This window comes from Choristoneura fumiferana, chromosome Z, assembly GCF_025370935.1.
Source record: "Choristoneura fumiferana chromosome Z, NRCan_CFum_1, whole genome shotgun sequence".
Taxonomy (NCBI): Eukaryota; Metazoa; Arthropoda; class Insecta; order Lepidoptera; family Tortricidae; genus Choristoneura; species Choristoneura fumiferana.
The window spans coordinates 32,430,428-32,458,295 of NC_133472.1; the positions used below are offsets into that span (position 1 = coordinate 32,430,428).

Below are 27,868 nucleotides of genomic sequence, written 5' to 3' on the forward strand. Positions count from 1 at the left end.
GTAAAAAAAAAAATATTTTTATTATACCACTTTATTTAACATGTGTAAACTTGGAAGATTCCGTACACAATACCTATAGTATTTTGTGTAATAATTTCACGAATAAATGTTTTTTCTTTCTTTCTTTCGACTTAATACGCAATCCTTAGAAAAATATTACTTGGTTTTTAGGTAAAGGCTACGGAACCCTAAACCGGGCGTGTCCGGCACGCTCTTGGCCGGTTCTTTTTTATTTTCAGTTTGTCTTGTTGCAAAGATTACTTTGTTTTGTTTATAATATGTGTGAACGCATTAAAAAACTCGTGTGATGAACCCACAATCCCTATTTTAATGCTTCTCATTATGTAACAGTCACATAAACTACTATTTTGTGGTCGAGTTATTTGACGAGTCTTTTTAGGTATAAACCTGCTTGTATCTTGCTAATGAAAGATAGCTATTAAATCATAATTGATGTCATGACCAACACGAGAAAGCTAATAATAAGTTTCCACGAAATGCTGATGAGTTGTCGGTATTTTATTGAGCATATTAACCAAACACGACAATTCCCAAATCTATTAGTAATAAGCACTAATACCGTAGGTACTAGCAATACTCTTTTCGAGATATATATTTTTTTACCCTACATGGATCAATGCTATTTTGGTTAAGTATAAAAATCAAGTGAGCTGTATTCACTATTCCATGCCATAACTAAATATTGACTGATAATAGAATGAAATGTATTTTAGCATAAATTTATATATCTTTTTTAGTAATATATTAGAAATGTTTTTGCGAAAAAAATCCTGGACAGGCTATTTTTTTTTAATAGTTTTTAATGATTTTTAATTAAATGCAAACAACCCTGTATCAACGTGTTCACATTAAAACAGCGCTTACGTTGATATATGATATACAATTTGTTCTATTATCTAATCAAGTGAAAGTAACTGGCATCAACATAACTGCTTAAGTTTATACCTTAAGTCAATATCAAATTTTCTTATTATCTCGATGATGCAAAATATATATTTTTTAAAATAATTTAATTATTTATAAAATAGGTTTCATTCTGTTATCAGACCAGTGAAGATCTTTTCAAGTTCGGATCTTAGACCAATAGTAATGCTTGCCAAATTCTAGTGTCAGAGATCAGCACTTGTCACAGTGGTTTGACCACTGATGGTTTGACGGTTTTTTTCTAACAAATAAAATATAATGAAATGACGTTTTCACTCTCGATGATGTACACTCGAACCAACTGAATTTCGTAGAAAAAGTCAGTAATATCGCATTACCTGACAAGGGAATTTATTATGACATTTACTGTGGGAACGTTCTACTACTGTGAGTCAGGAATGACTGTACATAGATAACTAGACTGAGCAGAGGAGCAACGGTTTAAAGGAAAAGTTGGAGTTCGATGTCCTAATTGGAAATGAGTATAAATATTTATAACACTCGCTTTAGCCAAACGAATAGCATCTGAAATTAAAATCATGGTACCACATACAATAGCCAAGCAATAGTGAGCGCTGCATATTCTGAATAGTCAGTAACTAATTTATCAGTGATGGCAACTAAACTATACTTATCCTTTATTGGTCTACGTCTATGTTGGTGGTGATTTCTCCAAACGTAGGTTCATCCTTCAGGAACGTCCCAGACCGCTGCATCAAAGGAATTTCGGTAGTTTGCTCGTGAATTTCTTGCCTGCTTGTATGCTTCAACGGTCCTCTGGATTTAGGGGTCGTTTTTGTTAGCTTCTCTTTCGTCGTTTTAGTAACTATTTTAGCTGAACTAGATTTCGTCGCGTTCATGAGAGAACCTGGTACTTTGCGCTCAACTAGTGCTTTATTACGCACAGAGTTCGATGAAAGTGTTAAAGTTTTGTTCGGCTGGTTAGTTCGCTTCGGAGATTCGTTGTTGTTGACGTGATGCGTCTGTTGCTTTGTCGCATGGTTGTGTTTAGCGCTTTGATTCAAATATACGGGTATTTTAGTTTTCATTTTATTTCCCGAGGATGTTGATTGCAATACACCCTGGTATTTCGTTGATTGGATAGCTAGAACAAAGCACATTTTTAAAATCTATGACGATTTTTTCGCATAACATAAATTGTAGGAGTCGTTTTATACTTACATTCAATAGAACCTTTCGTTGTGTATTTTCTTTTAGTGTAAGTGGCGTATTTGTTGCTGTTCTGCGATTCGCTGAGCGAATCGGTGGAGGGCTCGGCGGTGCGCGGGCGCGAACTGGTGGCGAGGCTGTCCTGCGACATGGCGGCGCCAGGCGCGCGCGCGCGTCCGCGGCTCGCCCGCGCGTTCCTGGCCAGGATGGGACTGGAGTTCCGCGATGACTCACTCGACGACACCATTTTGTTTATTAGTTTCTTTGTCGTGGGCGACTTCTTTTCGCTGTCCTTGCACAGTCGCGGCTCAAGGTATCTCGGCTTGGTGTTTTCGAACGTCGGAACTCGACCGCTCGTTTTTCCGGTCAGGCGATCCTGTGATTGATGATTAGTCTTGGCCATATTGAACCTGGCACGTTCCTCCTGCGCTTTCGTAGTTCTGATTTTGGGGGGAATCATCTTGACGGTCTTCCGGTCGCGCAGTTCGCGCAGGTCCTGGCTGCCCTTGAGCACGTCGAGAGCGTGCGTGGGCGCCGGCTTGGGCGCGTAGGGCACGAACGAGGTGCGCACCTGGTCGATGTCGAGGCTGCGCGCGGCGAGCGCGGCGGGCGGCTTGCCGCTCCGGGCGTGGTAGGTGCTGCGCGCCTTGCGGTCGTGCAGCGGCGAGGCGGCCGGCACCACCTGCGGCCCGTACATGATGCAGCCCAGCTCGCGCAGCCGCTTGCGCAGCTCGGGCGGCAGCTCCTTGAAGGCCTGCGTGTTGACAGCGCGCGGCGCGGCGCGCACGAGTGCGCCCTCGCACTGCAGCCGCCAGCTGGCGGCGTGCGCGGCGAGCGGCGTGTCGGGCGGCGCGCGCGCGCCGTCGGCGATCAAGTCGGGCTTGGTGCGCTGCGCGTGCGCGGCCAGCAGCGCGGACAGGTAGCCGTAGGCGCGCGCGGCCTCGTCGGGCGGCGCCCACTCGATGGCGGCGGCGAGGCAGTCGTGCAGCGCCTGCGTGGCGGCGGGCGGCGCGAGCGGCGCGCCCGCCAGCGCGCGCAGCACGCCCGACAGCCGCGGCGCCGCGAACTGCGCCGCCGCATTCACCAGCCGCCGGCACATGCGCGCCACGCACTCCGCCCACCGGCTGTTCTGCAGCGACGCCACTGCAACACGACCACGCTACACGTCACCACAGTGTCCCCGGCTCACGCTTTAGCGCAACACACACTTTTTTTTCGACGAACACCAACGCAACCATAGTTAAACACTCACCGGTAATACCGCACCCGTAGACGGTGTCAACAAGGTTCTCCGTGGTAAGATTGACGATGTGCTGTTGGTAGCACTTGTCAAGTAGTTCCTTGGGCAGCGTGGCGAAAGCCTTCGTGGGCCAGACCCGAGAGAAGTGCTTGGTGATCCAGCGCAGGCACTTCCGGTACAAGTCATCGAGGCTGTACACGGACGACAGCGGAAAGCATTCCAGGACGCCAGCCGTGCACACCGGGCAGGGCTGTTAAGGTCATAAAATAGAATAGAAATAATTTATTTGCAGGAATACCGTGAGTTACAGATGTATTCACAAGGGCTGGCATAATGGATTGAACGAAAGTAATGTTACTTACTTCCTTACTTAGATATTTTTGTTGGGAAATGGCAGATGCATGACATTGTCATATTTGCTTGAAGTGTATTCCAATTGGTAACTCACAGATACTGTCATTCACTCATTCAATCCATTCGTGCCCGCTCTTGTGAATCGACCTGTACAGGTCTTTATCATGTTATACGTAGTCAAAGTCAAAGTCAAAATATCTTTATTCAATTTAGGCTATAACAAGCACTTATGAATGTCAAAAAAAATCTACCACCGGTTCGGAAAAACCTCTGCTGAGAAGAATCCGGCAAGAAACTCAACGAGGTATATATATTTTTTTTAAAACAGATTTACAATATTATTAAATGATATGTATACATCACAAGTATTTAACACAACTTTATTTTTAACACAGTACTCTACCTGCTGCTAGCAAGCGTACAAACAAAAAGAGAAATTCGTCCATAAACTAATACACAATTAAATCATCATCATCCGAAAGCAGCCCTCTGAGTTACTTTGAGCTTCCTCATTTGGCCTATCGTTAGCGCCAACGACTCAGATCCGTATGTCATCACTAGCAACACACAGTGGTCAAAGACTTTTGACTTCAAACAGCTATGGCCCAAGCCCTCTTGTTCTGAGAGGAGGCCTGTGCCCAGCAGTGGGACGTTTATAGGCTGGGATGATGATGATGAGTTGTTGAATTATTTTGTCTCACTTAATTGACAAGATTTCATATTTCTAAGACTATAATTTGATTTGTTCTCTGTATTCTGGTTGGAAAGAGAAAGACACTGATATTTTTAAAATTTCGCTACGATTATTATTATATTATATTATATTTCGCTACGATTATTATATTATATATATTTTTTTTTTTTTTAAGATGTGCTTATTCTAAAAGGGCATAACTCCAAAACTACCACACAATAGATCCATTACTTTTGTCTAGTCTCTATTAAAAAAAAAGATCACGTAAATCTTGCGTGCGTAAATCTGACGTAGAAGTTGTCAAAATTATAACAAAATTATGAGAGCTCCTTTTTCTGGTGAAAAAGGCAAAGGAATCATATCTATTCTGTGGTAGTGTTGGCAAATTCAGATATATACATATTTTTTTTTTTAAATATGGAGAAATAAATTATAATAAATATTTTCCCATGTTCAGGAGGCAAAACTCTTTCGATTCCCGTAGTAATTTACAGGTGTTCAAAAAATGAAATCTTGACAATTGCAGCTACTAGCGTTTGTAACATAGTACATTGAATGAAAAGCGAATCGCCAAAACCCTTCATTCGTCGGACATCAATTAAGTATGTCTGTCAGTTCAGTATATCTATATATCTATGTAAGTAAGTCGAGTCGCTAAGGGAGAGAGTTATATAGGTTCTGAATATAGCAGGCAAGCTTAAAAGCAACCTTAGGCAAATAGGTAAGTAGCTGTATAGTCAATGCGAAGAAAAACACAATTAAATACCAAATCAGATAAAACAAACACAATCTCCACCTTACCCAAGTGGAGATAACAATACCAAACCTACTATATCCTATTCGTACTTCTATACTAACCAACTAAACTACACGAAAGCAGCAAACTAGGAACCCGGGTTCCACATTTAATTTACTCGCGGAATCTCTCTCAAAGTGCAGTGAGAGAGCCTATTCTAAGCTAAACTTACGTCAAGTGGGCAACTCTGCTGCCTAATTTCTAACACCCGTGTGCCGTGTGTGATCAAGAGGGACAAATACCAGTAACGAAGAATAAGAGTCTGAATAAATAAATAAACAGATAAAGCGGACAAGATCTTGGTGAATTTAAGACACCGGTATGGCATCTGAAACCCTCCAAAACCCTGGGAGAAAATTAGGCCTGTCTCTTCCGGTATAATACAAGACCCCGCCCTTACTCCATAGGCGTACTCTACACCGAAGAACATTCCCAGGGAAGCCTGTCCGTTACCACCGCTAGGTGACCTTGGCTCTCATTACCTAGGAATCGGCTTTTATTGAGCCGAGATCCGGTTGGGTTCTCCGCTACCCCAAGATTAATACTAAACCCAAAACTCGTAGCAAAATGAAAGTATTTCGGCCCATCTTCGCGCTCCTTTTTATACTTAAATTTTAGTTACATCTTCGACAAGGATTACATTTTCTACTCTGGCTATCCTGGCCTCTTTAGTTATTTTTTCTACTCTGGCCACGGTCGCTTCTTTTGTTACAATGGCTTCAGAAACTTGATCTGTCTGTCCGTCAGTATTGCCAGTGACCATATTTGAGTATTTTAGTAAAATAATATATTCGTTATTGATAATTTCATAATGAAATAGTCTCAATAGTGTACGAAATAATGTAATTTAATAAAACAAGTATATCTTTAATATATGTTTACAGGGCGCTTTTAAGTGTGTACTTGCGATAGCGCGCACGCAGGCGACACGCAATCCTAGCCCAATGCTTACGTTATCAGTATTAATCTTGATTGTGATTTAGACACAAGAGAAGTCTTTTGAAATTTGATATTCTGCTCTTTGTTCAGAGTCCCGGCATGTGTGCCGAAAGAAATCTATGTTTACATAAGATGAAACATTACAGACTGACGTCTGTAAGGTTACAATAGGGAACTTTAATCTGATGCATACCTTGTGGAAGTGGTGGCAGTACTTGGCCTTGAGCGTGAACATGATAGCCTCTTTGAGCCCCTCGAGCCCGAGCATGTCGGCTAGCGTGGCCAGCTCCACGATGCTGATGGAATCAGGGATCGTCGCCATGCCCGAGTATATGTGGCACAACGCGAAGTGGACCACGTTGAACGAGAAACTGGAATATATCGTACGCTTAAATCAGATACAACGTGTTGCGTGATCGCGTAAAGTAAACTATCGCATCTTAACTAACGATCATGATACTCGACGGTATTGCGCGAGATGATCGAGATACGATAGGCAAGCTAAAACGATACAAACGTAGAATCACCCTCTCCAAACGGTGCAAAAACGTGTCGAAACGCGGCGTATCGGAAATAACCATTGGCATGGTAACACCACGGGTTAACACCATAAATCACGAAGAAGAGAAGTTTAACTATAGAGTTTAGGGGGCTGAAACTTTGCAGATTAATTACTAATGTGGTGCCGGTGTGGCACCATCCGTTTTAAAGTTTTTTTTTTTAATTTTATAATAAACGAATAGCAAGATCGTATTGCCGACATCTCAAATTTTTACAAGGAAGGCAAACACGAACGAGTGGGTCAACTAATGGAATGTAAAATAATGAATGTATTTCCAGATATATATTGTCAATCTTTAGCCAGATTAAATGTGTCTTGTGGTCTTGTTAGGCTGATTTAATCTCGGCACCGAATATTAGAGTAATGTCACCGAGTAAAAGAGCATTACGAAGAGGTGACTCGCCTCGGGCCGGGATACATTGATTGCTTCGCTAATTGTGCCTATTTTGATAATGGAATTCAACTGTTCAACTTTTTTATCTATCGTTTTGAACGATCCTTTTGTACAAGCTTTTATTTAACTTGCAACAATATGTAACTTGTAACATTATGTATAATCTGAGCAGTGGCGTGACTATACCATCTGGGGCCCGTGGCAAATTCTTTTGATGGGGCACTAACGCCCTATCAGTAAATATTATCACGTTGTACTTAATTTAATTTTAAGTAAAATAAAATACTCAGGTACAATGTTAAAGAAATGTTTCTGAGCTCGCGGCCTCTTGGGCCCATTTTGTCAGCCCTGCCACCCTATAGTTACGCTACTGAATCTGAGGCCTTATTGTCTTACACATTTGGAATCACAATCGTTTTCACCAGTTCTTTTAGTCACACGGGATAAGTGATAAGACGAGGGCCTAGAAATAGATGGTGAATGCGATCACGAACCCCATCGACTGTATGACAGTAGGTACAATGTTTTAGTATTTACATGAAATAATAGAAAAGTTTCAAAAACTTACGGAGGCAAAACTATTACATTTCCAGCACTCTCAACCCAGCCACCACTCAATATCCTCGCGAAGTACTGACATCTGAAATATTATACATTATTAATATTAACATAGTTCACTTTAAACAATTCAAACAAAGTACGAAAGTTCTACATTACCTAGATGATAAAATACACTTATGAGCCTTGATTCGCCTTCCAGAAACTTCGACGATGACATCTGGTGTAATTTCCTCTAAAAACATCCTCAGGAGATCCTGGCCGAGTCTCGATTGGCAAAATCCGATAAGACTCGATGTCTGACTGGTTGTGTCTTCTGTTGTGCTATTTTCTAAAATCATTAACAGTTCTTAAAATTTCATTTAACAGCATTTTATTTGCTGTTTAATTTTATTTCTTACACTTTTACGAAATATTCAATTGGTTTACATGGTATGAAATTTTATTTAGATTAAAAATGAAGCTTATTTAATTCACCTTTAAGTTGCTCGATACGATACGAACGTCAAGCTAGGTAAAAAACTTTGCGTTAAGATTTTGTACGCAGCCAGTTTGAGTTTTTCAATTATTTGTAATTTTCTCTCTGTGTACCTGTTTTCTGTATCGCTTACTATTTGTGGTGTACAATAAAGTGTCATTGTACTTTCATTACAATATTTTTATGTCGGGCCACGGTTTTTCCGTAGACGAAGAACAAAGGTGCTTTATGGATTAACGGTCTGGTCCCGACTTTGTACAATCGGCAGCGCAGCGAACGATTTCTCTGTCCGTTGTTGTATGTATGGGAAAAGCACCGACCGCGCTGCGGTTAACTGGGAACAGGCCGGCAAGGCAGGTCCCGTAGGAATGATAATTAAGTATACAAGATCGCGTCGAAGTGTAACGAAAGGACCCTAGGTCAGTTGGTACTTACCGACGACAGAGCGGCACATACTGCTCTGCACGCTGCTAAGCTCCGACACGTCCGAGGCCGGCTCGTCCGTCTCCCCCCGGCTCGACGCCGCCCGCGGTCGCCCTTTGCTCGACAGCGATCCCGGCATACTCTTGCTGAACTCGTTCTTCAAGTGAGGAAACAACCTATTTAAACTCAAAGCATTCTCTGAGTGGAATGAACTAATGACATCTATTGGCCTAGACGTGCTTTGGTTTCCCCAATTGTTGTCAGGGATTGATCTTGTCATTCTGACATCTGAAACCGTCTCTTCATATACAGTAGTTATACTTGGCGTGTCGGTTTTTGGTGCTGGCCTATCTAGATCGGACAATTTGACGAAAAGATCACCAGATTGATCACCTGCATGTTCTTCGTGAATTACACCATCTCGCTGAAATGGGGACTTGTCTACGCCGGGAACTCGTGAAGGTCTCTCTTTCTTGGTTATTTCTAAAACACCCATACTTATAACTTCAGCACTATCACTTTTTGGCTTAGTTTCTGGGCAACTTATTATTTCTGATATACTTATATTTAGGTCATTGCAAAGCGATTCATATTTTTCAAATGTTCCGGGGCTACCTGAATCAGTTTTTGTAGACACTAGTGTTGATGTATTTGTTGCTGAACCCTTGATAGCTTTGCTTGCAACAGTTTTGGTCTTCACTTCAATGGTGTTATTTTTTTTAGAATTCAAAGAAAGCCTCGCTGGCATCTCTTTTAGAGTTGATTTCCCACTCAGATCGATATACATTGAAAACATATTCTTCTTTTCTATAGAACTTTCAATTTCACTCTCGTTTTTCGGTGGTATAGAGTCTGGCAAACTAGATAAGTCAATATAAAATTTCTTGCTTGATCTTTCATTCTCAATACTTAGCGAACTTGAGCTCTTATTGATATTATCAGAAATGCTACTACAATTTGAATCGTATTTTAAAGAATTGCATCCCTTTTCACCTGGTTTTTTGTTATTTCCTGGGATGCTAGACGTGTTTTTTCCATCATCTGTCTTAGGGCTCATGGACATATCAACTACCCAAGCCGCAGCAGACGATGGTTTGGGAGACTTCCTATTGTTGTCTTCTTCTATCGGTGGTATGTAAGCTCCAGACACTATAGGAATATTTTCTATTCGTCTTCTTGGAACAGGACTATCAGAATGACTACCGACCTGCGGTAAATAATCATCTATTGATGCACCTCCAGAAACAATAGGAGACGACTCATTATACTTCTGTACCTTTTTAAGATTACCAAAGCTTTCTGGTCCCGATAACGAAGAGTTCATTTTACTATCGTCAGAATCGAGCTGTTTCATTGTGCAGACATTCAGTGACATTATAGAATTATGTGGTGTACTCGTCACAAACACTGTGCTAGATAGCAAGGAGTTTTTTTCGGGGGTTTTATTAGAAGTATCCCCGGTATCTATCGCCTTGTTATTTTCGTTCGCTAACACAGGTGCATCTTCGTAAGTATTTACACACAGCGAATCTTCGGTTATAGGAGTCATTTCGAAAATAGTTGGCGATAGATCCTTTTGGATTGAATCTGGGTCTTTATTGTCAGGTTGCTCTAATGAATCCTCATTATCGTTGCTTTCGGACCAATCATTAGGACTAATATCAACTTTAGCTGTGGAACAAGGAACGGGTTGACTTGGCGTTGGTAACACGTCTGACGACTCTTTTGGTAGAATTTGTATGTTTATAGTGTCATCGTCTTCGTCCGCTAAACTTGCAGCGTCAATAAAGCAAGACGTTGACTTGAAGGGTGATTTTTGAACTAAACTGGGGCACAAATCTTCTGAAACATAAAATGTGACAAGTGACAATTGGTGAATTACTAATAGATAACTTGAAATTATTGTTATTGTAACACATTCATTTTAACTACCGTAAAATGAGGTATTTTGCTACGATATTTGCTCCAAATTTCATAATCTTTGTTTTATTTTGAAAATTATTATGCTGTGGTATGTTTATATATGTATTTATGTAAAGTAGATCACCCCTACTATGATGCCGGCTTGCTTAAACTACGTCATAATGTTATATATATTATAAACTTTAATTTAGGAACAATGTTATCCGGCGTTTGGGTAACTATGCTCCTGAATTTAATTTCATTCATAATTCATACTAGGTTTTGTGCATTTTTACCCCATCATTATCATTGCACTCTGTCTTATCACTGTACGGCGTCTGACAGGAAAAGAAAATAAAATACTTATTAAAGCAAAAATTGAAGTTCAGTGTTGTCATTTTTTTGGGAAGTGTATCGGGTACCGAGACTTCGAACTGCAAGACATTAAACAAAATACAGAACTGTAGAATAATTACCCAGTAACCCCATTTTACGGTATTTGTTAAAATTGTATACCTACCTACTTAATATAGGTTTTTAACCTGGGGAGGTTGCTAGGGTCCCGTGATTTACGCAAACACAGTATGAAAAAGGGAATAGTTATTTATGATACAAGTGCGGAAAGTAGGCAATTCCCAACGAGTGGCGGAGAATTTGAAACACGAGCGAAGCGAGTGTTTTGAGCCGGCACGAGTTGGGAATTTCCTACTTTCGACACGTATATCATACAACGTTTTACAATGCATTAAGCGAGGAAAAAAATCGAGGCAGTGACTACATCATTTATTTGCCATACTCCTTTTACTACAGTAGCAGGCAGTACATACCGACATGCACGCCAAACCAAATTCGTTAACGTATACACTTTATTAAACCAACTTTCATAACAATCATTGACTCAGAAGATTAGAACAGCTACAGCTACTAATGATAGGTAAAGGAGACTTTGTTTTAGTATCGTGATTTTTTATGATTAATTATTAGCCATTGTTGCTTGACATTTTCCACACTTATATTGGCTAGTCCTTATCTCCTGCACGCTCCTATAATGCTAAATATCAGTGCAACCCGTGAATAAATCCGAGTAATAGTTAACTATCATCAAGTATATTTTTTATATTATGTATCTAATCTACCTTAACAAAAAGTTACCGTAAATCTGAGATTGTTTAGCTTTGGAACTGTAAATAACTCAAAATTGGTTCACTAATTCTAATAGATAAAAGCAATAAAAAGAATAAGACGTACCGGTAGATGTTATAATATCCATGTGTGTAGAAGTAAATTATTCTATCAATTTACGATGTTTTTAACTTAGGTATGTATATTATAGTTCACGTATTTCAGGATTGAGTTTGTCACTGGCTGGCAATATGTGCTTCGTGGAGGACGTAAGGCGGCGTAAAGTCAGATATAAATTCATCATTTGAACTTTTCATTTTAATTTACTTATCAATTATCAAAAATTAATTCACCGGACTGAACTCATGAACATTACTTTGGCGGGGTTTCATGACAGGCGCGAACGGGTAACCATGATTGGTTCGTGCGACGTCGTGCGCGCGCACTGGAAGCTCATTGGTTAACTTTCGAGTGCGCGCGCTTGACGTCGCACGGTCCGAATTGGACTCAAGAATTTATTTCCTTTTTTTTTCATAACTTTAGACAGAATTATAATACGAATTTACGTGAAAAAATTTTATTAATGTTCTCTTTTCTGTCCCGTTTAATCTGTATTATCTTATCAGTAAATATTCAGTTGGTTGCATCAAAAGTTTTCTTATTTGTTCAAAGCCTATCTATAACGACTCTTTAGACTTATTTTTTTTAACAATAGTTTGGACATAATTTGGCAATTTAAAAAGTTACTTTACCGCACAAGTGCGGTAAGTAAAATCCATACAACTTTACTGCACACTTGTGGATGCGTGCAGGATCACTAATTTTCTATGGATATGTTGACCCACGTCAAGAGGCACTTTCCGAGCACGTGCATTGTAAAATACTTACAGGTCAAGGAACCTAATAAATAATAAATATCACGGGACATTTCACACCAATTGACCTAGTCCCAAAGTAAGCTTAGCAAAGCTTGTGTTATGGGTTATAGATAGATACATACTTAAATACACATTAAACACCCAAGACCCGAGAACAAACCTTCGTATTTTTCATACAAATATCTGCCCCGCCACGGGAATCGAACCCGGGACCTCAAGCTTCGTAGTCAGGTTCTCTAACCACTAGGCCAACTGATACTACTGTAAAGTCGCGCGCGGTGGTATCGCCATCTTGGGCGCGCTCGGACAACTGGTAAATATGGCGCGCGGTGTGAGTGAGTGGATAAATGAAATTTTGAATGAGGTGAAAGGTGAGTGTAAAAGAGTAAAGAAAGTTATGGAATGAGGGTTGGTACAGACGCGCGTGTAAAGGTAAGTCAAGACGTCTGTAGGTGGAGCGATCGAGCTAAAGGTTTTATTTTATAATTTATTATTGTTGGGAAATAATTAATAATTACGTTAATACATTTCGTAAAGATATGTAAATGTGTATATATATGTGTATGTGTAAATTTACCTTTCACGTCATCCGTGTAAGCATACTGTCGTTCTTTATTAATAAACCGTTCACAAATTTCTCTTTCAGCTAATTTAGGAGGAAACACTGATTCCCAGGAACCAGTTTCTGAAGATAAAGATGATGACTCCATAATAAATATCTCTTCATTTTGACGCTGCTTTTCTTCTTTAGATGATTTGCAACACCCTAGATCTTTGCGTCTGCTCGGTTGGTTAAGTTTCTGTCCATTGATATCAGCATGCGTGTTAGATATGACTGTATTACTCGTACTTGGTATTTTTGTTCTGTGATTTGGATTGCTGTCTACTATAGAACTGCTAGTAGAATAATGAGCATCATCTACGGTTAAATCGTGCAAAGTGCTTTCTGTTAATGATAAATCAGTTAGAGTAACGTCTTTATGACTGCTAAGGCTTTCCAAAAGACCGGTGTTTTCCAGCCCTGAGTCTGATGAAGTGAATACGTTATCCATTTTGGAAATATTGTCCCCAACATTTAATTGAGGGACGCACGCAGAAGAGCTAGCGCCTGGTGAAAAATTATACGCAGCAGACAAGTAGTCTGAGGAGGAACTGGGTTCGTCGGTGATCAAGCTGTCTGGGGAATAAGCGAGATCAAATGATTTCTCCGCATAGGACTCGCTGTTGCAGCTCTTCGCTGAATTTCGGAACTCGACTTGATTGCTACTAGACTTCACACTATTGACAGCATTATTCAATTTATCATTAGTTTTTATGATTTCGGACACAACTTTATCTTTCGGATGACATTTAAATAATATATCACAACTGTTGGAATGTTTGACTGGTTTGGAAGTATGACTAGAACTAAGAGATAGCGAAGTGGGTTTATTACACTGTGAAGATTTGGCTTTCTTCAAATCATCAGATTGTGTTTTATTAATTGAGTAAAATGCATTCGAAAGAGCGTCTTGTTCTATCAGCTCTTTTTCTAATAAATTTCCATCAATGGGTACCAAAGCGTAGTATTCTTTTGTTAATTCGGTGCTTGGACTAGAGCTAATACTTTTTTGACATCCTTTTTCGACATAGGGGCTTAAGCACTTCGGAGTCAAAAATATTTCAGTGTCCTCAGGTTCTTCTTTATCGATGCAGTTGTTATTTGGAATCACTCTTACAACTTGAAATGTATCGTTTAGGTAAGCAAGTATTTCTTTTTCTTGATTTCTGATATTGCACTCCGTATAAGCATCACTGTAAACACAATGAAAACTAGTTACGTTGGTTAAACAAAAAACTAATAAAATGTAATGTCCAAGATACTTCAGTCGACTTACCTCACAAAGGAATAAATTTCGTCAAAGGTACTGCGCCCAATGTTAACATGCAAAATGGTTTCAAGCTTATGGTAAAATTCATTCGTGCGAGCTTTTAGTATACAAGAATGAGTTAGGACTTTTAATTTCCCACACACCACTTCAAGGTCGGAATAGATAGACTCATCAAATATTCTGCAACAAGGTACCGGGAATATTAAGTTAAATACGTGCAAGACTTGAGGCAAAGTCACACACAACTAAATTAATTAAATAAATATATAATGTAGGTTAGGTTGATGGACAATACTGATTTCTACTGATATGTATTGTCACTAGATTACATAACAAATGTAACGCCATGTACATTTTCACAAAGACATAACAGACGCCTCGAACGGTAGGTAAAGATGATTAGGGAATTGATGTATAGGTAGAGTCATTCACGATGACGCGTGCCGTGGTTCTTATTACAATGTCATTAATGTCTAATTTTGACAAAATCACGCGTCTTCGTGGATGGCACTAGGTATATCGATGACGGATAAAATTAGCGTTTAGGGTTTTAATGAACTGCACCTGAATCCCAAGCATAAGTAAAATATATGAAGTCTTTATAGAAATGAATCGTACCTTGCAATGTCTTCTTCTAATTGTCTTTGAAGATGAATCTCCAGCTGCGATGCTTCATCTGAAGCTGAGGGCTCGATCGCCGGTTCCGGCTTAACCCTCGTACGAGCCCCCGGCATTAAGCATCTCTTACGCCTGCAATTAAATACCAGAAGATATAACGCCTAATTAGACTACAACAAGTGTTGTTCTTACTCGGGCGGTCAAGTTTATGAACAATCAAAGATGTAGTAAGTTGGATTTTTTTATCAAATACCTGGGGCATACTGTGAGTTTCTACATTCCTATAAATAAGACCAGGTACTATATATATATGTGTATATATATATATATATATATATATATATATATATATATATATATATATATATATATATACATATAAGATACATTTGTTGTATTTATATTCTCTCTATATTTATTTACACATTTTTGCATTCATTAAAACCAAAGTGAAAAGCTTGTTATTTAAACCAAAATAGTGATTGAATTCAAAATAGAAGTGCACAAGAAGCTTTTGAACATCAGCTCCGTTCTTTTTATGTGAATCAAACGGATTCTGTGCACAATGTGAAAAAACCATTGACGTCTGCCCGTATTTTAGAGGTTAGTATTTTGTTGATAAATAAAGTATTCACTAGTTGTTATTTATCGATTAAGAAACATAATAATTATAGTTATTTCTTAAGTTTATACCTTTGTGTCCTTGATTTATACTAAGCGGCAAAAAATCTGACCCTCAAATGTAGGTAAGTACCTACCTATGCAGTAATAGGTAAGTAATTGTGTGTGAAGAGTGGGCCTTTTGTGCCGCTGAGTATATTATGTTATACTTAGTTCTCAGATGAAATAAACTTAGTTATATCACAAAACAGATAGGTTACAGAAATCAATCTACAATTCTACATGGCTAAAAGTTGGCCAGGCATATCACGATGTTCCTGAGAAACAATACGGCAGATCGATTAGAGCAACGTATTCGTCGATATTCTAATTCTTATAAGAAGAAAAATTTAGGTACGACGAGCGAAGCGAGGAGTGGTTAGTATTAATTGTGATCAAGACGCACGAGCCGAGCGAGCGAAGCGAGCGTGCCGCGGCAGCGGCCGGCGAAGTGCCAGACCGATATGGCGGCGTTTCATGATATGCCTAGGAATTTCATGATCTGCCTAAACTGGCCAAATCATGAAATGACGGCGCTTCATGATATGCCTAGGAATTTCATGATTTTCCTAAACATCACTAGGCAAATCGTTAAACGGTGAGTTTTGAACGATATGGCGGATGTCCCTTAGCTAATTCATGAAATGGCGGCATTACACGATATGCCTAGGAATTTCGTGATCTGGCGGATTTTACGATCGGCCGCCGACATATACATTATTTTCACACAAGCATCTTTTCTTAGTAGCAAAGCTTCACACCGCGCTTTTTCATGACGTATTCATAATTTCATATTTTTTCAAGTACTTAGCAATTTTTTATTAAGTGTTTTATAGTGTTCACGTTTCTTTTCTTCGCATATTTCTTCTTCTTCTTCGCAAATAATAATAATATTAAATTATCATGGGAGACTTGACACCAATTGGGTCAATCCACGTAACTCGGACACGACAACGAAAAAATTAAGTGTTGAATTTGTTTTTTTTGCTGATTGTCTTTGCTAATGCAGCAAAGGAGTCTTCTGTACAGCATCGAGTTCATAAACTTGTGAGCAAAAATTTTAACAAAAATATATGAACACGACTCTATTGCTAACGGCGTAAGTAAAAGCGTGTTCAGATATTTTCGATATAATTTTTGCTTACAAGTTTATGAACTCGACAAGTTATCAACCTCTCTCCTCGGGAAATCGAAGCTCTTTCTAAAGAAACTTATTTAGATGCAGTATTTTCTAAGGCTTCAAAGGTTATTGGCATCTTCATAATGTACTGGCAGTGCTGCAGTGTGGAAAATTGCAGAAAGCTCAATTTTCCCAAGCGTTTGACAAAAGGGTAAAAAAAGTAACACAAATATCCCACTTGCAGAATTAAAGAAAGAATTAAAAGCCTTTTGTAATATAGAGTATACCATATTTCATGATGAATGCTTAAAAAATGATATATTTGTTTGCTAGAAATAATATAAATATTCAATAGTGTTCTGGTTAGTCGCAAGTAATGCGAGTCACGAAATCGACGTAACGCGAGTTATATATATATACATTATAGTTAATTACATAAATGTATATCTTTGATTTAATTTAGTTTTAGTTATTTTAATTTAATAGTAGTTTTAGTCCTATAGATATTTTGTATTTTCTTAATATTTTCTGTATATTAACGTTTTTATTTAATTTGGTTAAATATTAAAGAAGTTCGATTGTTTATGTCATTGTTTTGTTATTTTGTCAGTAATTAATTCATTCAAAAATCAAAGGGAAATCAATAAAGATACAAGGTACTAAAAAAACTTTGTTTGAGGTAAAGTACTTCGATTTATTATTCACTTTTTTTCCCTTTTGATATTTTTAAAGTACTTCGATATAGGCAGCAATGGATTTGAAATATACGACAAGATAGGAGAAGTAACGCGAGTCACCATGGATGGACCCAATTAACCTAGTCCCAAACTAAGCAAAGCTTGTAGTATGGATACTAGGCAACGAATAATCGTACTTATATAGATAAATACATACTTAAATAAATAGTACCTGGGCGACCGAGCTCCGCTCGGGCTGAAACTCGGTGACCAGCATTTTCCCAGAGATAAGATCAAGCTAGATCGATTTTTCATCCCCGAAAACCCCTACATACCAAATTTCATCGAAATCGTGCCGTTTCCGAGATCCGAGTTTAAATGTCCAAGACCCGAGAACAAACATTCGTAATTATTCATACAAATATATCTATCCCGGCCGGGAATCGAATCTCTAACCACTTCGCCAACCGGTCGTCACATATATATACCTACACTCAGTGAGCTCTTAAAAAACCTTCGGATTTTAGAAGCACGCTTCGGGCTTGCTTCGGGTATAGTATAGACGATGTCACGCGATCGTGATATGCGGTTCTGTTCTGTTATCAACTTGCAAAACTTTTCAAAAAGTTATGTAAAAAATAACCATCAGTACAAAATAAACCTTATTTACCTTTTTCTAATTTTAACACAGTATGACTATTTGTCATGATACAAATAAAACAAAAACAGCATTTTCGAATTCTTCCATCGTTAATTCAAATAGAGAACATCCCGCCTTAACACACTATTTTTATTTGGAACTAGATAGAGCTGTTGTTATTGGCTCTGTGCACGACATCAGCGCCACCTAGCATCCGCAACTTTTTTGGCTCTGATGCTCTGACGTTTTGAAATTTAATCGCGACATGGTGACAAAAATCAAACCTATAACGTATTAATTTATAATACAAAATTACTGTGTTACCCTTATTTGGGTGGACAAAAGGTTGTGAATTCATTTTTGGTCATTAAAATTAAATGAGGTAAGTAAAATTTATTCAATAAGTGTGTTTTATTTTCGTTATGTCAGGTTTTGTTTACTTCATGTTTCGTTGTACTTTTACTGTAAAACGAAAAGATAAAGCTATCTTATTGGTTTCTTTGAATAATAGTAAAATTATATAATTGTTCTTATATCGCTAGTAATAAATTAAATATCGAGGGCAAACCTCAATTTTATAGGCACGATTTTGGCATTTTTAGCATTAAGATGAGCATTTACATTCAGAAAGTATCATTTGGTAACCTGGACCTGATGAAGAAGACCGTGATGACCAATGGAACTCATCAAAGCTAAGTAATGCTCGCTCGTTTATAAACGATCATGATTAATATACCTACCTAGATAAGCGACTAAGAAGAAGCTTTAAGTTAATGATTCTTTCGAACTGATCTAATGCTGAAGCAAGAAGGTAGGCAACGAAACTCTGTTATAAAACAAAGCAAATAAGTCGTGTTTGGGCTTAAGGGAATCGTTGTGAGATGTACTTTGGCTACAAATCACTAGGCTTGAGTCGGTCCTGAACTAAGAACTAAAAAGAATGAATTCCCATCGCGGACCGAAAAGAACTAGTTCCTCGTAAACGATCTTAATCGGTCTCGGTCCGCGCTCCTTTGGCTCCGGAGCTAAAACGGAGCGGGAGCTGGAAGTGAGCGAGTGAACGAGGAAACGAATAGGTAAAGAGCGGAGCGGACGGCATGGCGCGGTGCTCGGTCGATGTGAACGAGACAAATAGTATTATTTCAAAGCGTATCCTGCTCAAGTGCGAGAGAGACGCATTTATTTTACATTGTACCTACATTGTCCGCTTGTTTGATGATACCAAAGAACCATACTTAGAAACCCGGTTAAACGAAACTAAACACTACGACAACAAATAAATATTTGTTTTTTTTTTATCTGATTACAACGTATAATTTTTATTATACTATGCTCCTTATTTTTTAACATTCCGATCTTTAGCTCCCAGTTCAGTTCATGACCGATTCGATTCTAAACTCCCTCCTTTCCCTTTCCCTTTCCCTTTCCCTGTTTCGGTCGGAGCCGCTCGGAGCTAAAGGAACTAAAAGACCGAACTAGTTCATTTGACCGATTGAGCGAGGTTTCCCTTTAAAGACCGAGCGGGCGCAACTCTACAAATCACTAAAAAGTGAAATATAAAGAAAATTTTAAAACAAAAAAGTAAAACCGACTCCAAAAAAATAACAAAAAATGGAACCGACTACAAAACCCTTGAAAATATTTTTCTAGGTACGTACTAGCTCGAAGTCGGTGACTCAGCACGAGAGCACGACCCAGCAGGAGGGATTGAAACCCATAGTATGTAAAAGCGGTAGACGACTATTGTCCCACTCCTGCTGTACGTACCTAGAAAAATATTTTTAAGGGTTTTGTAGTCGGTTCCATTTTTTGTTATATTTTTTTATTTTTTTGGAGTAGGTTTTACTTTTTTTTCATTTTGGTGGGCACTAAGGGAGAGGAAACGCGTACTTTTACATAACACAAAGCCCGTATAATTAACTAAACTCAATTTAAGCCGTAATAAACTAAACTGAAGTTAAATACCTCTTTCTCATCTGTTTGTCTATGATATTTGAATAATGTTGCCACTCAAACAATAGCTGGATTCAGCTTTCATTTTAGAAAACTAATAATAATAATAATATAAAATCAACGTATAAAAATCGAGTTTGAAAAATAGTACAATGCGTCTTAAGGGGCGTAAGAAGGGGATTACTAACGAGTCTATTAGTAGGCTTTTAATGATTCGAGTTTGTGATCCGGGTAAAGACCCGTGATACACACAATGATTTTCATCACATTGTGAGGAAAAAAAATTAAAAAAGAAATTATTTTGTGTCTAAACGCTTCATAGCGCGGCAAAAGAAAGACGCTAAAAACAACCTGAATAAAAATAAGCTACCCGCCGATACGGGGAGTAAAACAAAACTCGAAAATCTCGTAAATATTTGCGTCAGCATAACGATACGAACTTTTATTTTCGAATTGCGTAGTAAGTAGCCCCCCAGATTGTCACTATTTTCGAGTCGTCTACCATAGATTTCAACATGCTAAGAAAAATTTACTAAAAATCATTGCAAAACAATTTGATATAAATTAAAAATATAAAAATAACGAAGTTTCATGATGCGTGGAAAACTTTTATGGTGTTAAATTGGATTATAGCTAAGTTTTAAAGATGTAAATAAAACGTTGGCTGACTTGAAACCTCTTTAGTCTGAAATGACGTACCTACTTACTTTTTAAAACTAATGTCATAACTCCCTTGAGAAGAAAACTGTAGGTACGTAAATCCATCCATAACTCCCCCGGGAACAATTTAGGCCATTGTCCTTTAGTATACAGGCATGGAGTAGATTTTCTCAATGTCGCAAATATAATATAGTATACTTGCTCGTAGAATACTTGCTCGTCAATTAACATCATTGACAAGCAAGTGTGATAAAAATACTATATTATATTTGCGACTTTGAGAAAATCTACTGGTAAAATATGCGAATAAAATAGGTAATCGCAAACAATATAAAACGCTTTATTAAAAATCGCTACATGAAAAAAAACTGTTAAAATTGTGTTCGGAAAAAAATGCGGAAAGAATATTAGCTGCAAGGAAAAATGTTTTTGGGAAAGCGATCTAACAAATCATTTTTGATGTCGAATAAATCAATAAAAACAAACGTATTAAAGTTAAATACCACCGCTGGGAGTAATATCTTAATAAAATGTATGATAATTTCTAAGTATTTATAACAGTAGCTAAGATTGTGATAATACTTTATATAAGACATTAATTTCACGAAATGTATGCACCTACCTATCGTCAAAATGTCTTGCAATCTATCATCTAATCACCTGATATCAATCGTCAGCAGTAGCTTGATAATGGGAGATTACGCAATTCACTTTCTACCCATCGTTTACAACTTACAAGTCTATCAAGATGTAAAAAAATGTGAAGTTAGCGCCAAACGAATTGGGACAATCCGAAAATGGGATTCACGGTACGCAGAGCTGCAGGGCTACTACGAAACTCGAAACTCGAAGTTCGTGTCGTGCGGTCCCTCTGACATATATATTTATATTATATTATATCGCGGGACAATTCATACCAATTGACCTAGTCCCAAAGTAAGCTTAGCAAAACTTGTATTATGGGTACTAAGCAACGGATAATAGTAGATTGTTGCACCAAGCAGAAAGTTATTTATTATCGCACCGAGTGCCGATTTGGAGCCCGAGCATTAGCGATGGCTTTAAAAAGCACGAGGGCAATATGAATTACTTAAAGCGAGGTGCATAATCTGCTTTTCTTTCAACTATTACAGGAATAGTAGACGAAAAAAAATTCATGCTAAACAATTAATAGGAAAGAAATGTCAATAGCACTCGATGATTCCTTTTTTTGAAGTTTACATTCGCACTCTCAAAAAATGACCACGGAAAAATCGCAAGGTGCCCGCCAATTTTTTTTATTTTTATTTCTTACTTTTTGTTGGCAGAGCTAGTAGCCAGCAGATCTGTCCAATTTCATAAGACCGTCAGGTTGAGCAACCTAACATAGATCTTTTTACACTATGCAGGCTAATTTTACAGCAAAAATACTTGTGTTACCTCTTTGGTGGTGCAATTAAAAAAAATCTAAAACAATGCAATAAAGGATTTGCATACATTTTTTCTGCTCTAGAGCAGAAAAGTCCCGCTTTGTGCTGGGTATTTAGTGCGGTTATGATGAAATTAAAGCATAGTTGGAAGAAAATATAATTATACTAGCTTTTGCCCGCGACTTTGTCCGCGTGTACTTTAGTTATCAGGGCATATGTTTTTATTAACCCCCGTTATAATTGTGACATTTGTACCTGTGTGCATAGCGAAGTACTACGCCGTAAACGATAGGAAACAGTTTACTAAAGTACTTCGCTATAAACAACATTTATTACCAGTTTTGAGTTTTATGCAAAGCGGGAGAGTAAATTAATTATCTCGTGTGCTTCCGGCGAGAACCGAATCTTACTCTAGAACCCGAAGTATATATTCGAAATTGCACTGTACTTACATAATATTTTGTAAATTAGGTAAAAGATGAATAAGAACGGACAATCACACAAAAATTACGCTTATATTAATATTATTGATTTTATTATGCACAACCCGATGAGTAATTTTTAAGTTAGGTACCTACTGCATAATTATTTGCAAATTTATTTCACACATCATTTTAAATATCAATTTAATTTCCACATTTTATGTGTACATTTTGTATGAAAAACCCCCGCCCCTATTGAAGTCGCCAACACCATACGGATCATTTAAAATTATGACCCGCCATATTTTTAGTCTACAAATAAGGAAGTCTTATAGAAACTCCCCCCTAATAAGTCGAAAGCTACTTCTTCTTTCTTTATCTTTGCCTACGCAGATCATTTTTATTTTTAATCAGGACCCTGTAAGTATACCAATTTTCATAATGCTAAGCCCAGAAATGAGAAATTTTCCATACAAACTTTACCACCTATTTTACCCCTTTAGGGGTAATTATATCCATTTCACCTACACAGTTATTTTTTTATTGTAATCGAGAACTTTTATACCTATTTTCTTACTTCTAAGTCCAGAAATTAGAAAATTACCATACAATGTTTACCCCCCTATTTCACCCCCTTAGGGGATGAATTTCTAAAAATCCTTTCTAAGTGCTCATTTACTACTTACTTTATTTGAACTGAGTGTAAAGTCACGCGCGTAGATCCCCTTTACCTAAGCTCTTACCAAGTTACAGTCCCCACAAGTGGTGGAGTTAGGCGCGGTCGGTGTACTTTTTATGAGGGACCTGTGTTGTCCTGGTATAAGGCCAATTTAACGACATTGCAGTCGTATGATTTAGTAAAGCAGAAATTGACAGAACAAATCCGTCGCAAGAAGACTTGGCTCAGTCTTTTTATTATGGAAAACTGGAGCCTATGGCTGTGAAATAGGAAAAAGATGGAAAACTGGAGCCTATGGCTGTGAAATAAGAAAAAGATCGAATACCTGGAGCCTTTGGCTGTGAAATAAGAATAAGATGGAAACCCAGCGGCCATTGCAGTCGTTGTTGAACTGCAACTCCGCTCTGGGGTGCTGAGAAGCAAGAACATGAACACCAAGAACCTTCATCACCTGATGAAGAATGATGGGCAGAACATGAAGTATGAAGACTTCCACAGCTGATGAAGAACATTAGGGAACTTGTAGTTAGTTATAAAGTGTAGTTACAGGTATCAGGTTTAGGAATGGGTAAGTCAATGTGTTCAGCTTGGTAATTTAGGTGAGCACATTGATCGTGGTAAAAACCGTTTACCATGAGCTGGATGAAAGCTCGGGTGCACCTTTTGAAGGGACCTGGGTTTGCATGCATCTCATCTATTCCGGTAATAGATGGAATGTTATGGCAGTTACCGCTGTCATGATGTTTTGTCTAGGAATAGAGAAAAACTGGTCTTGTTGTCAGCAACTGCCGTCAAAGCAGATGCTGAGAGCATAGACAAGTAATGCTAGCAACATGTGCTAGTAGAGCAGATGTTGGCAGCATAGACAAATTATGCTAGCAACATGTGCTAGTGGAGCAGATGTTGGCAGCATGATATTGTTGCCATGAAGCACAGTTGTCTAGTGGCATTATGGCCAAAGATTAAATGTGACACGGATGTTTCTGAAGCAAGAATGACGTGTCAAGTTGCACCGGCAACGTCACGCGTCTTTCCATTAGCTAGGTTTTTACCGAAAAGGCGCCGTGCCTTTTTTGTGACGGGTTTTTTTTTGGCCGGCGAAGCCCCATCCTTAGTTTTTTTTTTTTAATCTATAAAACTGATAGTGATTATAGTAACATAGACTACAATTTTATGAAAAGGATGTGGCTAGTCTTTAGAAAAGGCCCTTTTTTCTATCTGTAATGTCCCCTTTAGGTAAGGCTCTTAGATTAGGTCCCCACCTCTGAGAGGAACGAGGGATATGTAGGAACTAGGCTGTATACCGCTGGCAGGTGGTAAAACTGACCACCTGGCACGCTTGATTGACTGTATTATGTATAATGATAGTATTTTTGTATTGTATGATTCTAGAATTTGATACATGCCGGAGCACAGATTGCTCCCGACTCCCGACAGTCTGAGCGGCTGGACCTATAAGTATCTGTAAAGTATTGTTAAGCTCTGAGTACATTAAATCCAAATACTGAAGAAACATCCTTTTTATTTGAACTGAGTGTAAAGTCACGCGCGTAGATCCCCTTTACCTAAGCTCTTACCAAGTTACAGTCCCCACAGTACACATTACATTGGAGGCGTGGACGGGACGGATCCGTCCCGCGGCATACCTAAGGTTCAGCATGATAGATATTTCAGGGGTAGACATTTGTATGAATAATACGAATGTTTGTTTTAGGATCTTGGATGTTTCATATAATATCCGTTGTCTAGTACCCATTGTACACACTTTGCTTAGATTGGGATTAGGTCAATTGGTGTCATTTGTCTCATGATATTTGTTTATGTATCAATAATAATATGCTATCAGTAGTTTTTACATTGAAGTCCCAATCACAGTCATTACATACCTACTCTCTGTGAAGTCCTTACGCAGAGGGTAAGCAAGGTACCTAACGACAACTAATGTATGAATTCGGAATGCTAATCATGCAGCCGACAAGCAAAATGCTGGCGAATGACATCATACATTACAACAAGTAGACACTGATATCACGCCTATTCATATGCACGACGATCAACTCCAAACGAACAAAACCTGTATCCTATACGAGACTACATACACACCCATTATTAATTAAATTACGTGAACTTAAATTTGTCGTAAAAGGTGGGTACGCAACGCACGGCACCAATAGAAAACGTAATGTTAAAAACCAGTGTTAAAAACATATAATTATTAAGTAGCTACTGGCTACTAGCATTTAATTCACACACACACACTCTCTCTCGCACACACACGCACGCACGCACGCACGCACGCACGCACGCACACACACACACACACACACACACACACACACACACACGTCTACGATATATCTGTAAATCAATATTGTTATTTTTATTTTATAATATCTTTTCAATCTATGCCTTTGTTCTTTTCATACCACCTAAGAGTAGAGTAGTAACTACTGGCAACTGAGGGTTGGAGACCCAGTGACCTGACACAAAGGCTCTGCCTAGTTCTAGCTCCAGTCACCCCCACATAAGTGTAAACTGCACACTTAAATTTATTAAATATGTTTGATACTATAACTTTGTGGTGGAGAAATATAAGTAAATAAAAATTATTATTATCATTATTAATATTGCTGTTAAAAATAAATTACTTTTGAAGTTCATCTATTGAGATGGTAACCCCTTTGAGTATTTACCTAGATAAATACTCAAAGTACCCACATGGAAATGCTACAAAAAAAAAAAGACAAATGAGTGAAACCATAAGAGTAATTTAAAACTAAAGTGCTAAATAACTTAACAAAATAGTTTACCTACAACTACATACAACCACAGGCCTGATATTCAACTACACATATGCAAAACTGAGATAAAAATAAGGATAATACGAAAAATGGTTTACTTACTATCTCTGTTTACCACAATCCTAGCTCGTGGAAAATCAAGTTGCAGCAGATTATAAGTGGTTACCTATTTTTTTTTTCTCTACTTTATTTTTTAAACAAATATGAATGCAATTATCACTGGCACAGTGCGAGTCGGACTGCATGATTCAAATTTTTAGGTATATCTAAATATAGTATGCCTTAAACTGCTGTGTCCATAAAAATATCAAGTGTTAGCAGCAGAGCCCTGCTTCTAATTAATATTTACGAATTTTGTTTTTTACTTTTTCAGTGAAGACCCATGTATGGCTAGCGTAACTTAAGCTTGGGAGAATGCAAGAATCCATTATGGTCTTTTTTATATTAAGGCTATTAGTTCCCTTTCAGAATTTTTGTTTTTGGGCCCAGTACTTCTTCCAAGTTGTGCTAATTCTTCTGTCAATCTCATTCTCATTGCATTAAAGGAAACCAATTTACCTGTGTACACATTTTCATTTGCATATTCAATCGGTTTTTCATCTAATTTGATTGTTTTCTTTTGACTGTTTGACATAATTTTAGTTCTGGACGCATTCATATGTAAGCCGTTTTTTTTTTGCTTTCAGAGTTTAATTTTTGTAAAATTGATTCTAAATCTGTTACGGATTCACTAAAAAGGAGAATGTCATCTGCGAACCTTAGGTGAGTATCCTTATGCCTTTATTTTAACAATTAATGTTCTTGAACATGTCTGCGAGTTCTGCTATGAATAGCTTTGGAGAGTGGGTCTCCCTGCCGCATCCCTCTTCCAATTTTTTGTGAATTCCTCTCCTTGTCTTTCTAGTTTTACTCTACTTACGCTTTTAGAATAGATGTTCTTTATAATATTGACATAAACTTTGTTTACATCATTATTTCTTAGAGCCATCCATATAAATGGGTGTACTATGCTGTCAAATGCTTTGGAATAATCCACAAAAGCTATGTAAAGAGGTTTACTGTTTTCTTTATATTTCTCTATTATTTGTTCTATTGTGTGAATGTGGTTTATGAACTGGACTGTACTGATAAACTTGTTTTTTTTTTAAGTTTATTGAAATTTTTCCACCCATAGGCTAGATAAAAATGAGTGGCTTTACATCGTAATTCAGATATTCTTTCACCAGTCAAATCAAAATAAGTACCTACTTAATAACATAATCGATTTACTTAACCAAATGGTTCAGAGGATAGGTGTCATAATTTAATCTTAACTTAAAAATTCTAGGTTCCGTAAACGGCACTAACGGCGCGCAATAACTCCTTTTTCACAGTAACTTTGCTAGTATTAAAATAAGAGCGACACCAGACCGGAATTGAACACAATAGGTTTGTCTTTATTTGTTATTTTGCAAAACAGCTAAATATCCAGAGTTCCGTTTGTTCTACATAACTTCATTTTAACATTTAAAACCGGCCACCATAAAGCCTTAGTTAATTACAATGGCACTCACCTCTAAGATTCCAATAATTAATGAAATGATAAATTGTGGATACTTTATTTAATATTGATGTAAAATTATAAACAATCGGCTTTTCAAGAACACACGATCGATAATTTAACAATGCTGTCGTGTGTCGTGACATTAAAGATAGATTATCCAAAATTCAGAGAGATACAGATAGTACAGTACAGACTTCTATTTATTGAAAATAAAAAAATAGTTATTACTATTTAAATTACTAAAATATCGTTATTATTATTTATTTGGATATGCAGCTTAATTAATCAATCATATGAAAATTTCATATTGAAATAATAATTTTGTAGCATACGGATTAGATATTTAGCTATTTATTTCTA

General features: G+C 37.8%; 1 protein-coding gene across 3 annotated transcripts; it reads right to left on the reverse strand.

Moving 5' to 3' along the window:
• Nucleotides 1-551: 551 nt before the first annotated feature.
• On the reverse strand, nt 552-27,639 carry LOC141434673 (uncharacterized). Of its 3 annotated transcripts, none has more exons than XM_074097112.1 (11): nt 27,519-27,639; nt 14,945-15,076; nt 14,333-14,506; nt 13,033-14,249; nt 8,566-10,392; nt 7,812-7,983; nt 7,663-7,734; nt 6,332-6,509; nt 3,368-3,605; nt 2,128-3,258; nt 552-2,050 (listed from the first exon to the last, which is right to left on the reverse strand). In XM_074097112.1, exons 2-11 carry the CDS (start codon nt 15,058-15,060, stop codon nt 1,584-1,586), a joined length of 5,592 nt encoding a protein of 1,863 aa, XP_073953213.1. In that variant the 5' UTR covers nt 15,061-15,076; nt 27,519-27,639; the 3' UTR covers nt 552-1,583. The 3 variants fall into 3 exon arrangements, with proteins under 3 accessions (XP_073953213.1, XP_073953205.1, XP_073953222.1); XM_074097104.1 differs by having other exon boundaries at nt 8,566-10,395; XM_074097121.1 differs by lacking the exon at nt 14,333-14,506 and having other exon boundaries at nt 8,566-10,395.
• Nucleotides 27,640-27,868: the final 229 nt, after the last annotated feature.

Excerpts from the sequence above, each read along its gene's own strand:
- LOC141434673 (XM_074097104.1), bottom strand. The coding sequence starts at position 15,060 with ATGCCGGGGGCTCGTACGAGGGTTAAGCCGGAACCGGCGATCGAGCCC. Across the intron at positions 7,984-8,565 it reads TATGTGCCGCTCTGTCGTCG|AAAATAGCACAACAGAAGAC; the intron begins GTAAGTACCAAC and ends TAATGATTTTAG. Across the intron at positions 3,259-3,367 it reads CTACGGGTGCGGTATTACCG|TGGCGTCGCTGCAGAACAGC; the intron begins GTGAGTGTTTAA and ends GTCGTGTTGCAG.